Source organism: Urocitellus parryii, chromosome 1 (assembly GCF_045843805.1).
Source record: "Urocitellus parryii isolate mUroPar1 chromosome 1, mUroPar1.hap1, whole genome shotgun sequence".
Taxonomy (NCBI): Eukaryota; Metazoa; Chordata; class Mammalia; order Rodentia; family Sciuridae; genus Urocitellus; species Urocitellus parryii.
The window spans coordinates 149,087,645-149,101,360 of record NC_135531.1 but is presented as its reverse complement, the minus strand read 5'-3'; the positions used below and the strand labels follow the sequence as shown (position 1 = coordinate 149,101,360).

The 13,716-nt window shown below is 35.1% G+C and overlaps 1 protein-coding gene across 4 annotated transcripts in view; it reads right to left on the bottom strand.

Moving 5' to 3' along the window:
• Gabrg2 (gamma-aminobutyric acid type A receptor subunit gamma2) overlaps window positions 1–13,716 on the bottom strand; it is an 86,186-nt gene that overhangs the window by 6,757 nt on the left and 65,713 nt on the right. For all 4 annotated transcript variants that reach the window (XM_077797713.1, XM_077797715.1, XM_077797721.1 and 1 more), the window contains one exon: window positions 2,373–2,525. In XM_077797713.1, coding sequence (XP_077653839.1) covers window positions 2,373–2,525 — 153 coding nt within the window. The remainder of the gene's footprint in view (window positions 1–2,372; window positions 2,526–13,716) is intronic.

The window sequence follows — 13,716 nt, the reverse complement described above, 5'->3', positions numbered from 1 at the left end:
TTCCAGTCTTGGCATGAAGTATCCTTCTCAGGAATGTTAGCCCAGCTCAGATTACTTGGGTAAAAAATACCAATTGGCATTTTCCTCTTTTTGTGCATCATCATTGCAACATAATCGAACCTCATCAGCTACCAGCTGTGTAGCTACAGTCAAGTGTTATAAGCTCCAGGATGACCATTCCCTGTGTTCTGATGGTCTAGGCACAGAGAATAGCACGTGTCTCTGAGCAATGTGAGCATATTTATCTCACTCAATAAAGAACTTGGCTCTGACTGTTCTGTGGCAATAAGGTTAAAGTTAGCAGGTGTTCATGCTCATCTCATTTAACTCTGGATGATGAACACAGGAAAAGATAATGGAACTCAATGAAATCTAGAGCAATGTTCTAAAAGGTGGACTGCACATTAAAATCGACTGAATTTTTTTTTTTTTTAAATCCTAGGCCCCAGGCCATGCCCTTGACAATTTAAATAAGCATCTTTGGGGACTGTATTAAAGAATCTTACTTTTTAAAAGTGCTTCTAGTTATATAAATATGTAATTGAGTTTAAAAGCAGTGATCTAGATGAGTGAGACAACAAAGTTAAAAGAGCGATATTGGTTTGGGCTGGCTTCTCAACTTTACCATGACCAGCCTTCAGCAAAGCCGCCCACCCAGAGCAAATCTATGTTCCATTAGCCAAGGTTCGAATTTATTACCTATTGGCTATGTGACTTTATATAAGCTGTTTAACCTTGCAGCATCTTTACTTCCTTAGCTTAGCTCTAAAAACTTTTATGATAACTTGTGTTGTTATCATTGCAACTTCTTGCAGTTGTTTCAAAGAGTAACGAAGGAATAAAGACCATATTGAACATGCCTGACATATTCATAAATGATCAAGAAATAGGAGTATGTATCTGTATCTTGCTGAAAAATCTGTTCTCCATTTTTTAGCTCACACATCTCCATTCCTTCTGCTAATAAGCCAATGAATACATTTCATGAGTGGTTGAAATGATTTATCTAAGGGGCCATAAAAGGGATTTTGACCAACAAGAGTCCAGGTTTCAAGAGGAGGGGTTGACTGAAATATTTAACTTAAAATATACTGAGGAAGAGGGTAAGTTGGATCTATCAATGTATTTGTCCCATCAATTCAATGAAATATACATTAATTGAATGATCATTGAGGTACCAGCTATGTGCCAGACAGTACACTGGAGACACATGACATTTACATTCTGATTTGCAATGACATGTAAACATGTCATGTAACACCTTCTACTCAGTGACAAGCATTAGTCCTAAAGTATTAGGCTCAGTGTATTCTGAGTATGTGTCAGCATGAAGCATGAGACGAGATATTTGAATTGTTGAATAGGACTTGAAACAAAAAGTACTGCATATAACAGGAAAAATCAAAATAACTTCATTTCGAAACAGATGGGAAACTAAATTAGGTTTGGAAGAGGACAGATATGCAAATGTTGTCTTTCTTCCCAGTAATCACTTCTGCCCTCAGTTTAATAACCTAGTACAGATCATTTTGTCAGAAAATGACTACATAGTAGCTATCATTTCTGAGTCTTCACCCTGTTCCATGTGCTTTGTGCATAGAATACCTTACATAACCCAAAGAGAACCTGCAAATTAGGAATTGGAAATGATGCATGTTTTACATGTGAGGAAACTGATGTAGAGATGCAAGGGCATTCCAAGGTTATGTAGTGTGTGTGACTGAAAGTCCAGATTTGACTTCAAATCCCCAGTTCTTACTTATCACTTGATATCATTTCTTTAGCCAGGGAGATGGCAAAAGCTGTGGTTCTAGGTTTCACGTAGAGGATGAATGATGAGAGGGTACTGTGGTTTTATAATGACATTTCCCTTGCTATATACTTAGTTAAGTCTTTATAGTTTCATTCATAAACCTAGACTCCAATGCTCCTGTGTTTCTGTTTTGATTTAGTCTATTTAACACTTCTTCACCAGGTTAAGAAAAAGACATGGGGAATCTAAGGTAAATATCATCATATATAATATTTGGAGAAAACTTCTTCAAATAATCTTAAAATTGGTCTTTTGTCCAAAATTTCACAGATAAATGTGTTTTTCAAAAAAGAATCTGTTCAATGGATCTTCTGTAAAGAGCCAATTACTTCCCATGTCATTGCCATCACTGTAAAATGAAGACTATTTTTAAACCATTATTTAAAAATAATTGTAAATAAACATTATTTTTTAAAAAATCTACTAATTTTCCCAAAGATGAAACAAATGGACTTCTATATAATTGATGGCTGAATTTTGAGCAAATAAAGAGTAAATAAAAATTTCTTGCATTATGTACTTATCTTGGGACACCATAACGTAAAGAAATGTAACTCACCTAGAGATGTTCTGGCTGGAACAGCATCCTTGTTGATCCAGAAGGACACCCAGGACAGGACCACGATAAGCGTGCAGGGTATGTAGGTCTGTATGGTGAAATACCCCATTCTTCTGCTCAGGTCAAAGTAGACAGTCATGACCACATAATCCCCTGGAGAGTAGAGGAGAGATAGCAGTACCTATATCAAAAGCTGGAAACATTTAAATATGAGCAGGCTATCTAACTCTCCTGAACACATTTAAATGGAGAGGGTTTAAAAAATATTTTATTTATTGTAACTTGTTATATATGACAGCAGAAGGCAATTCAATTCATATTACACAAATAGTGCACAATTTTTTTTATGTCTCTGGTTGCACACAAAGGAGAGTCACACCATTCATGTTTTCACACATGTACTGAGGGTAATTATGTCTGTCTTATTCTACCGCCTTTCCTACCTCTATACCCTCTCTTTTCCCCTCCCTTCTCTTTGGCCTATCTAAAGTTCATCTATTCCTCCCACGCTGTCCCTCCCATTCCCATTATGAATCAGCATCCTTATATCAGAGAAAACATTAGGCATTTGTTTTATTGGGATTGGCTTATTTCACTTAGCATTATATGAGGGCTATGTTTTAAACTCTCTTCTAAACACTGGGTTAAAAAAATACAGTGGAAATTTGGGAAATTAATCCTGATTCTTTTAGAAGCCATGTTAGCTACTAGGTGGAAGAAAACATTTTAAGGGCATTGATCATATTTTCTTCTTTCAGATGACTCTTGGTTTTTAATCTTGTTATCACATTTGAAACACAATGTATAAAATTTTTGTTTACCTACTATTCTTGTTTTTATGCTTTGCCTGTCTTGCCTGCAATATGGTATGTTCTAAGTTTTGTAACCTTTCCTGCCTTTCTTAGACTTTTACCTGCAAAAAACAGAGAGGAATATATAGGTGCTTGACAATAACAAATGAATCTTTTACTCAGAATTTATAGCCAAATTCTTATGGTGAGACATTTTCCTCATATTTTTACTGAATCATATGATTTTTTAATAGAAATTATTTTAATTTGCAATTGTTCATTCACTTGGAAGGTGAATGTTGCAATACCTGTCTTTCCTATTGCATGGTACCTGAAAAAGTTCATTAAAAGTACCCATTTTAGGGGCTAGGATTGTGGCTCATTGGTAGAGTGCTCGCCCGGCATGCAAGAGGCACTGGGTTCGATCCTCAGCACCACATAAACGTAAAATAAAGATATTGTGTCCACCCAAAAAACTTTAAAAATAAATATTTTTTAAAAAGTACCCATTTTAGTCTACCATTGTACAATCTGTACTGGGCATCTTGCTTGACTTTAAACAGGTGCTCAGCAAAATTTGTTGGATAAATAAACAAATGAATGAATGCATTGATAAATTTAAAATATAAAGAAGAAAATACAAAAATATATCATAAAACTTTTTGGTTAAAATGGAATTTATGTAAATAACCCAGGAAATACACTGCTTAGAAGTACTAAGGAACTGAAGAGTAACTACATAGCTATGCATGAGAATAACTTACTGTAAAACAATTTCAAGTCTCTAACTTTATTAAATCATGATGTGTATATTGTTGTTTAAAATCCATGTCCATCATTTTGTATCATTGCATGTAAAATTCTAAAGTATTTTGATTTTCAAAATTACAGAACATAACATGGAATTACGTCTCAGTTACAGTATATTTATATATTCTATATATTGTATGAGAACATTAGTTTCAAAGACAGTATTTGTGCTTATGACAATGAGAGAAATACATGGGAATACTTTTCAAATTTTGCTTTCCTTTTTTCTTTGATAAATTATATATTACATATATGTATGTATTTTTAAATATTTATTTTTTAGTTGTAATTGGACACAATACCTTTATTTATTTATTTATTTATTTCTATGTGGTGCTGAGGATCGAACCCAGGGCCTTGCACATGCTAGGAGAGCGCTCTATGCCTGAGCCACAACCCCAACCCAATAGATTATATTTTATCCTAAAATACCTAGATAATTAAATCCAAATCATGTGCCTGAGCATAATAACTAGGCATTGTGCCTATGTTGACTTAATCTGAAATCAGACATCTTAAGAAGCTTCATGCAGAGGAGCTAACTTTGCAAGTTATCACTATGCAGTCTAGTTCTTTGCCATTTTCAAGCTTTACCTGCTATTCTTGCAAAGGGCTGGGATATAAAGCCCTTTAAGCCCTCTTTGAGGGATCAAAGCCTCTCCCTTGGCACTGCCTTTCAGTAGATTCACATCTCACTATGTGCTTAGGCTAAGCCTGGTTGATGCAGTAATCACTACCTGGTGCAGAGTTGGTCACAAGGCTTCCTGAGGGACATCTGTACCCTCTCAAAGATCACTGAGTAATAACTATTTAGTTTAGCAATAACTATTTAGTTTATGCCTCAAAACTTGAAGGTAGAAATACTTGATTAATGATAAGTAGATTTTAGCTGACTTCCTTGAGATTATGCTTCTCTGTGTTAATATTTCTGACATATAGGTCAAGTTATAACATTTCATAAATCAGTGTAGTCTTTGCTTTGTCCTAACTTCAAATAGAATAGACATAGGATATGATCGAGGAATAAAAACATTGTGTTTGAGATGGCCTCTATTAAGTCATCTTTCTCTTTTCATTTCTTTGATCAGAATACCAAAGGATAATGCAAGGCCTCTTATTCTGTAAAACACAAAGAAAGAAAGAGAAGGGGTTTTCTTTGTTGTTGTTGTTGCTTGTTTGTAAATTTATTTATTTATTTTTAAAATGTCATATATGGGTACTATTTTTTTTGCTATTTTCCAATTCCTTGAGTTTCTCCACACTTTAAATATTTAAATTAAAATTTCTAAATTTTAAGTAAAGCCTCCCAATGTTAGTAGCTTCTTTTCTCCTTATCATGTAAGGGAATGAGAGTCTGCACTTCCACATTAATGATCTGACTCTTTAAAGGTGAACTTTAACCTTGTCCAATATTTGCAAGATAATTATCTCAATTCAATTCTCCAGTTCCCTTTAAGTCAGGGTCTAAACTTCCATAGTGCACTTATCTGTGAATTTCTATTATGAGGGAAGAGCTTCTGAGCACCTTTCATCTTTGCCAGAAAATCTAAAGCTTTTCTACCAGTGGATTATGGATTCAAACTTGGGAACAAGCTGTTTAAAAGCAAAGCAGTTTCACAGTGACAGCCCAATGCCTGTCTTATCTTCAAGGCCCTGGTGTTTTTTGTATTCTTAAAAACTCTTGGGCTGAGGAGCATATAGAGTCAAATCCCCTTAAAGTGCTGCATCAGTGATTTCCCCAAACCCAAAAGGTTTAAATGCCCACCAAATCAAAGGTGGTTATTTTAGACACTTCAAATTTATTCTTCCCATTGATTTGTCCTAACATTTGGCTTTTAAATTTACAACCTTTCATAAATTAGTTCCATCTCTACTTTGTTCAAGACTTAGACTGAGCATGTAGTAGACTTTGGTCTATTAAGCATGTAGACTTTGGTCCAGATTTAGCATGTACATACTTAGGTAGACCATGTTTGAGCTCAGGAGGCATAGCTCAGAATAACAGACATAAATGTCCAACCATCTCTTTCCTTAATTTATTCAATCTTCTTATGTCTAGTTTTATGAAGCAACTATCAATGTCAGTAACACATGGGACTTTAATTCCTTTTTTAGCTATAGTGTTAAAAAAAATCATAGGTACCTGAGTCAGGAATGGTGACACGTAACTGTCATCGTAGGGACTTGAGTCACTGATGGAGGAAGATTGTGAGTTTGAAGCCAGTCTTAGAAACGTAGTAAGGCCCTAAGCAAACTGTCTTAAAATAAAGACTATAAAGAGCTGGGGATATGGCTCAGTAGTTAAGCACACCTGGATTCAACCCCTCTTCAGTATCAAAGATGAGAAAATAAAATAAAACTAAATAATGAGAAAGCAATAAAATTATGAACTTAATAGTGTGTTTAGCTTCTTTCATAGATGAAACCTCAAAAACTTAATGATTTTTACAGGAGATAATTATTTGTCTCCGTTGGAACCCTGAAATAATAATAATTATTTTCTAATTACCAATAATGAGAACCTACTATATGCAGACACTGGGCTAAATGATTTGCATACATCATCTTAAAATGTCCTAAATACTTTGTCATGAAAATGAAAAAAAATTAAGCCTAAGATTTACCTTTGTTTTATTCTTCTTCCATCATTCTTAGTCTATTTTAAAATAATTAGAGCAGATCATATTCCGCTCTGTTAACTTTACAAGGTGTTATAATGTATAGTCCTTTTTCTAGTTTCTTCTTTAAATCAACAATATTTTTAAGCACTGCTATTTGTATGGCACTCTATTAGGTATATGGAGATTCAGACCTATGGGATCTAACATCTGATTCTAAACTAAATAGGTTAAATGAGACAATATTGTTCTCTCTCTGGAACCCAGATAGAGATGTGAGACAATGCATCAGATCTATTCCATAATTCCTCATTAGACATCTGAATCTGAGTCATAATTCTGGGCAGTTGATTTTGACTACAGGCAAACAATAAATTTGGTTGGATTTTCATTTGAAGAAATCATTTTCTCAAATTAGATTTATACCTCCACCTAACACACAAAATCAATTTAAGATGGACCAGAAATCCAAATTTATGAGCAAATATAAGTACTACATAAACACAGAATATCTTTACAACCTTTATGTATGAAAGGTTTTATCAAGCATAACATAAAATATAAAATTATGAAAAAATTTAAGGTGTAAAACCCAGAAATTATGTTTCCTAAATAATTCTATACCTGGTTTTAAAAGGCAAAATACCACACTTCAATGAAATATTAATTAAAAAAATCAAAGGCTCACAATCACCGATACATAAAGAGTTCCCATTATTCACCAAGAAAAGAAACTTAAATTTTTAACTAAGCCGAAATAAAAAGTGAAGAATTCATGGATACTAAATGTATGGTGATATTTTTAACTTCAGTAGCAATCAGTGAAATTAAGTGTAAAATAATATCTCATTTAAACTGTCAGAGTGTGGGGGGAAAAACTGACATGTAAAGTTCAGCCCCAAAATGATGTGAACAAAGGGCAGAGCTACGTATGTTTGGGGGTGGAGGGAGAACACAGAGATGGTACATACAGAGATGCAACTTTTTGAAAGATAATCTGAAATTATTTATTAAAAAAACACAGTTTACTCTTACATTTCTGCAGGAAAGTACTTGGGTGGGTGGGGGGGGACTTTCACATATATTGCTTTTCATTGGGTCCCAAGATTTTCTCAAGATCAACTGTGTGCCTAGAAGTTTGAGGAGAATTCTCAGTCCTTGGGCACAATCCCAGGCTCCAGTTGAAGAGATCTAGAACATGATTAGGGGGGAAAGGCTTCCACATTAATCAGCTGCTAGCCTCTATGCATATTGCCTCCAAGGAGTTTCGGCATCTGTTACCTATACCCACCTTCCCAGGGGTGGTTTAGCCTCTCACTGAGTATTTTGCAATACACTCAGTGTTTTCACGGAAACCAGCCTCTGAGAGGTCAAGGGAGGGCCTTGCCTGTCACGGGATTCCTTAGGCTAAGAAAGCCATGTCAGTTTACCTTTCCCACACAATGGCACCAGAGCGCCAATAAAACGAACAGACCTTAATTGATCTCACACCCCACCACGGAAGTTTCTGGCAAGCACCTTTCTGAGTGTTCTAGCTAAATATTGCCAACCTTCACAAAATTTAACCAGGTCCATTTTCTTTTCCAAAAAAAGAAAAAAAAATCCACTCTATATCTTGGCATCCAGGTAATCTATAATTTGAATCTCACCTATCTAACCTATGTCTTTCTGTTTTGTTATTCCCTTCCTGTTCTCTAAACCCTAGCCAAAGGAAATTCATCATCTTCATTTCATGCTTTGGTGACTCTTCTGCCTTCGCTCTTCCTGACTTCAGCTCTCTCCCAGATCCCTAGAAAATTTCACAGCCCTTTTCCCGTTCAAAGCTTCTGGCCATCCACACCAAAACCACCAGCACCACTACACACATGAATTTCACAGTGTATCTAGGCCTGTACTGTCTAAAATGATAGCCATCTTAAATAAAAATTAATATTAAATAAAATTTAAAACTTCACCTCCTCATTTGTATAAACCAGATTTCAAGGGCTCAATGCTACACATGCCTAGTGACTGGTACATAATCTGCATTGGGGCAGTGGGGTGTAGTTCAACTGACCATCTTGACTCAAGTCCTCTTCCTCTTAGAATACGGGTTTGTTCTGTGCCTTCCCTTCACATTTTTCATTATAAATCTACATTGCTCAACACATCTGGTACATTTCACCATTACCCATACTGAACCATCACAACCTTATCGCTCACCATTTATAATGTTCCCAGTTTATTTCCAGCCAACTGATTTACTTCCTGCCTCCCCAAAAGAGTACTTTTCTTTCTTTTGTTCTTCTTTGTCATATATTGCCCCCAACTTCTAGAATGTTCTCTGCCACTCTGTTCAAGTCATACGCATACACATGCTTCCTATCCTTTCAGTTATTGACCATTTCAGACACTGAAATTCTTTAACTTGACCTGTAACACTTCATATGGTCTTTCCCCTAACTATCTTCTGCCTCATTTTTTAAAAATTAATATGTTTTAATTAGTTACACATGATAGAAGAAAAAGTAGGCCCAAATCTTTATCATGTCAGCCTAGGATCTGACTTCCTTAACAAGACTCCTAAAGTGTAAGAAGTAAAATCAAGAATCAATAAATGGGATGGATTCAAATTAAAAAGCTTATTCTCATGAAAGGAAACAACCAATACTATGAGGAGAAAGCCTACAGATTGGGGAGAAAATCTTTACCACATGCACCTCTGATAAAGCATTAATCTCTAGGATATATAAAGAATTCAAAAAACTTAACACCAAAAACAAACAAACAAACCAAACAAATAAACCAATCAATAAATGGGCTAAGGAACTGAACAGACACTTCACAGAAGAAGAAATACAATTGATCAACAAATATATAAAAAAGTATTCAATACCTCTAGCAATTAGAGAAATACAAATCAAAACTAACACTAAGAATCATCTCACTTCTGCCTCATTTTTACTGGTGTTTCTTTGCTACTTGGCATTCTTATAGTCCTTACATGCCCCACCCAAATCTACTACTGATTGTCTTTAGGACAAGGATATGCCTATACCTCTGACTGTAACTCTAATATTTTTTATAGAACTTATACCTTTCATGCTTTAGATCAGTTCATTAATCCTAGCATTCAAAAAGTCATTGGGTCCAATGTCTTTGGTAAGATCTCATAGTAAGGCATCAGTAAAATCATAATCCAGACTATATGAATGGTGTAAATACTGGATCACACTCTGTATAATAATCCAGAGCTCCATCTGGGAAAGAGCCGAACTGCTTTTTTTTTTTTTTAATATTTTCAGGATCTAGTTACACAGAAGTAACAATGAATTCCTATAATGAAAATGCTTTATTTCAGAATGTCATGATGAAAATCTTGGATAAACTATACAGCGTCACTCATGCCAATGCAGAGATCAATATTAGTTTTTAAAATATTAGATTTTCATTTTATGAATTATTGCATTTGGAAGTTGTTTTTTGTTTGTTTTTTTTTTGTTTGTTTTTCCTGGATATCTTGCTGAACTGAATCACTTGAGATGACAATGTAAGATCACGGCTTCTGTTAGCAATATTAACTTCTTGCCAAGTAGAAAAGAAGGGGAGGGAAATCAACTCTATCAGGCTGCATGATACTTAGTGAACCATTCATTGGATATTTGGCTTCTCTGACAGATTCAGTTATTGAAAGAAAAGAACAAAGTGGCTTGGCTGTTGCGCAGGCCCTTCTCTGTCTTCATGTTAAGTCTAATGGATTTGTTTCCACTTAAAAAATTTGCTGTTTTTATTTTATCTGTTGTTCAAGTTCAAATGTTGAAGAACAAAAACAAAAAGGAAATTGGAGAAAATAAAAGCTGTCATTCATGTAAAAGTAAAGCACCATGAATATGCTGCAGCTTGCTGGGGAGAGCCTCCAGGAGATTCTTCAACAACCCAGTGCAGTGTTGGTTCCACCTGGAGGCAAGGAGACTGGGGACTCATCTGTTTCTTGTGCTTTGAGGTAGGCTGGTCTTAATCTCTTAGCTCAAATGGCTGCATTCCCTGGAGAAATGGACTACACTGAACCATTAGCAGCCAACCCATTAACATCTAAAGGTGGATGTATGAGCTCAAGGAAAGAGATAAGGTGGCTGGACAAAAATAGTGTCCACTACAAGGGCGATCAGATCAGAATAGCTAGGTTCAACATTCCTAGTCGCATCACTAGCTGTGTGATTTTAGGCAACTTCTCTAACTCTCCCAATCACATCATCCTTATCTGTAAAATAGGGATAGTAATAGAATCCACCTCGTAGGGTTATTGTGAACATACCCAGAATTCACATATCAATCAACTAGACTTGGTGTACCTGCTAGCACATATAAAGTTTGTTCATTCAGTTATTACAAAGTGGAGTGATTGATGTCATACCACCAAGCACCATTCTGTCCCATAAAAACCATAGGAGAAATGTTATTAAACATGCAGGAGAGAATCAGAGATTGAAAGGATCTTAGAATGTGTCTTTACCAAGGAATTCTATCCCCTTGAAGACTAAGTAATTAAGTTTCATCAAAGAAGGATACTTCACCCAAGACAGTTTTCTAGAGGCAGAACCAAGACTCCTCCTTTGTAAACCCACACACCTTCTGTAGAAAGCAGCCTCTCATTTTGAACCAATGGTTAGGACCATGGAGATAAAGATGAAGAGAAAGTGAAAAGCAGTTATTGTTGAATGTAGTTAATACAGAAAGCTGGTTTGAATATCTGGGGTTCCCAACATATAATACTTTCATTTACTCCTGAACCTTATGTAACAACACATAGTATCCTTTATAGGCTGGGAACTCATCTGGAAGAAAGGCTTGGCAGAATTAACAACTATAAATTTTCTTCTTGGAGAATGGCTTTGGATGCAAGGAAAATCAGATTTTGCAAATCCTTCAGAGTGTGCTTGTTCTGTAGGTTCACGCTATGAGGAATTTGCTAATATCAGTTTTCTTGCACTCCTCTGTTCCATGATTCTCTTTATTAATCAGTGTAGCAGCTTCTCTTTCTCAATCACCAAAAAAGCCACCGCAGATGCCTAGCCCAGTGTGGATTTTTATAGTTTGATTCAAATTCTGAATCCACCATCAAATTCCAAAAATGCAGCAGGCAAAAAAACTGAATTAATTCACCTTGGGATCTATACGAATAAAATAACTCTGGCTGAGAAATCAGAAACTATGGATACAAATGAATATATTTTCCACTCTAATCCACCAAAAGGGAATGCAATTTCCCAGCATAATTAAGTCTAACTCCTGCAAACATCTGACTAGATATTAAAACATGTTTTACATAAGTGCAGTATGGTTCCCAGTAGCAGATTTAGAGCCAGAATTTAAGTACAAGGCATAGTGATAACAAAGGATAATGATAACAAGGTACCTGGACATGTCCACATCATTTAAATTCTCCCAGTAAAATAGTGAGAGCAATATTATTGCTAAAGCTGCTATGAAAACAACATTTGCTAATGGTAAGGAAGGTGGTTTGTACTCTTTCAAGCACAGTATATACATAAGGTACTACAATCAGCTTATTGAAGATGGTTGTTTTGCAAAATAACTTCTACAACATTGGTAGGTAAGATTCCTGTTGAGGGGTATGTGTTTTTAACCTTTGTTGAAAGGCTGCAACTACCAGGAATGAGAGGAAAGCAGCTAATCTTGTTCTTGTTTGTACCAATTTCATTGTATTTATGAATACTATTAATTCACTCCCAGCTTAATAGAGCTCACAGTTTTGTGCCAGTAAAATTATACTCTTTTGTTCAATTCAGACTCTGAAGTGCAGACTAATTACATATCAACATGGTTTGGTAGTCAAAGGTAACAAAATATTCTTTAATATGTACTTACTCTTTGTGTAGAGTATTATGTGGCACTAACAGATCTAATTTACCTCTTTCGGAAGTCCCATTGCTGTAGAAATTTTAAAGTATGAATTCATGTTTCACTCTTAGCTCTTACAGCTCTCAGACAATATTTTCAGTAGCTCAGAAGAAAGACGGCAATATGGAGCTTGTGAAATAGCATGGGTGTTTCTGCTAACTTTGGTAATAAAGTAAGTCTTCAAGTCCCAAGAAAGAGCACAATCATTCACTTCTATATGCAGCTAGATAAGTTGAACAAGGGGAAGAACTTTGTGTTCATTTGAGTTCGAGATTATCATTAATTGGTCAGAGTTATAATCCCAGAACCACAGAGGAGGGGTCAATACATAACATTTGCATGCTGGCATAACAGATTGCACTTCACTGGGCAAGTGAGTGGAATTCCTATCTGTGACTTGTGGAAAGGAACAGAATTCCCAGTGGAAGACAGTCCTATTAACAGTCTCCAGCCATTGGCAGCCACACATCCATCTATTCTGAAAGGTGAAAGTTTGTTCTCTGCAAAAGCTTTTGGTACCCACCACTTCCTAGAAACAGGAAACTACTGATGGTGAGATCTGAGTTCTTATCCCAAATTAGTCAGGTTCTAATTTGTGATGTTATGGAGTTATTTTAACTAATGAATCTGGGCCTCAGTTGCATTTTTATGTAAAATAGAGCTGACAAAACTTCACCATAGAAACCTCAGAGTTACTGCAATGATTTAATATTTCTTGTCCTAATGGTAGTCAAAGGTAACAAAATATTCTTTAATATATAGTTACTCTTTGTGTAGAGTATTATGTGGCACTAACAGATCTAATTTACATATCTAATTAAATCACTACCTAAGATTTTATTACTACATGTCTCCTCAATCCTGTACTTGACTATTATTGAACATATTTCAATAATTAGTATGCAAAGATTTCAAATTTGTGTTAATATTGTGGAAAATATTAAATCAAACTTTATTCTAAACGCTAGGCTTGATCATTATTTTCTATAGTTTAAGAAAGATAAAAGATGCAACAGGAGTAAAAAGGCAGTAAAAATTTTGGGGACATTTGAATTATGAAATATGGGTTGTAATTTTAATTAGATACATGCTGCCTTATAGATTTGAAAATAAATATTTGTTAATTCTTATTCTATGTAAATCTAATCTCTATAAATATTTTTCACATTATTTAAAAATTATTTTTATAAAGTTTTTTCCTTTTTCAGATCATAATTTGCTTTA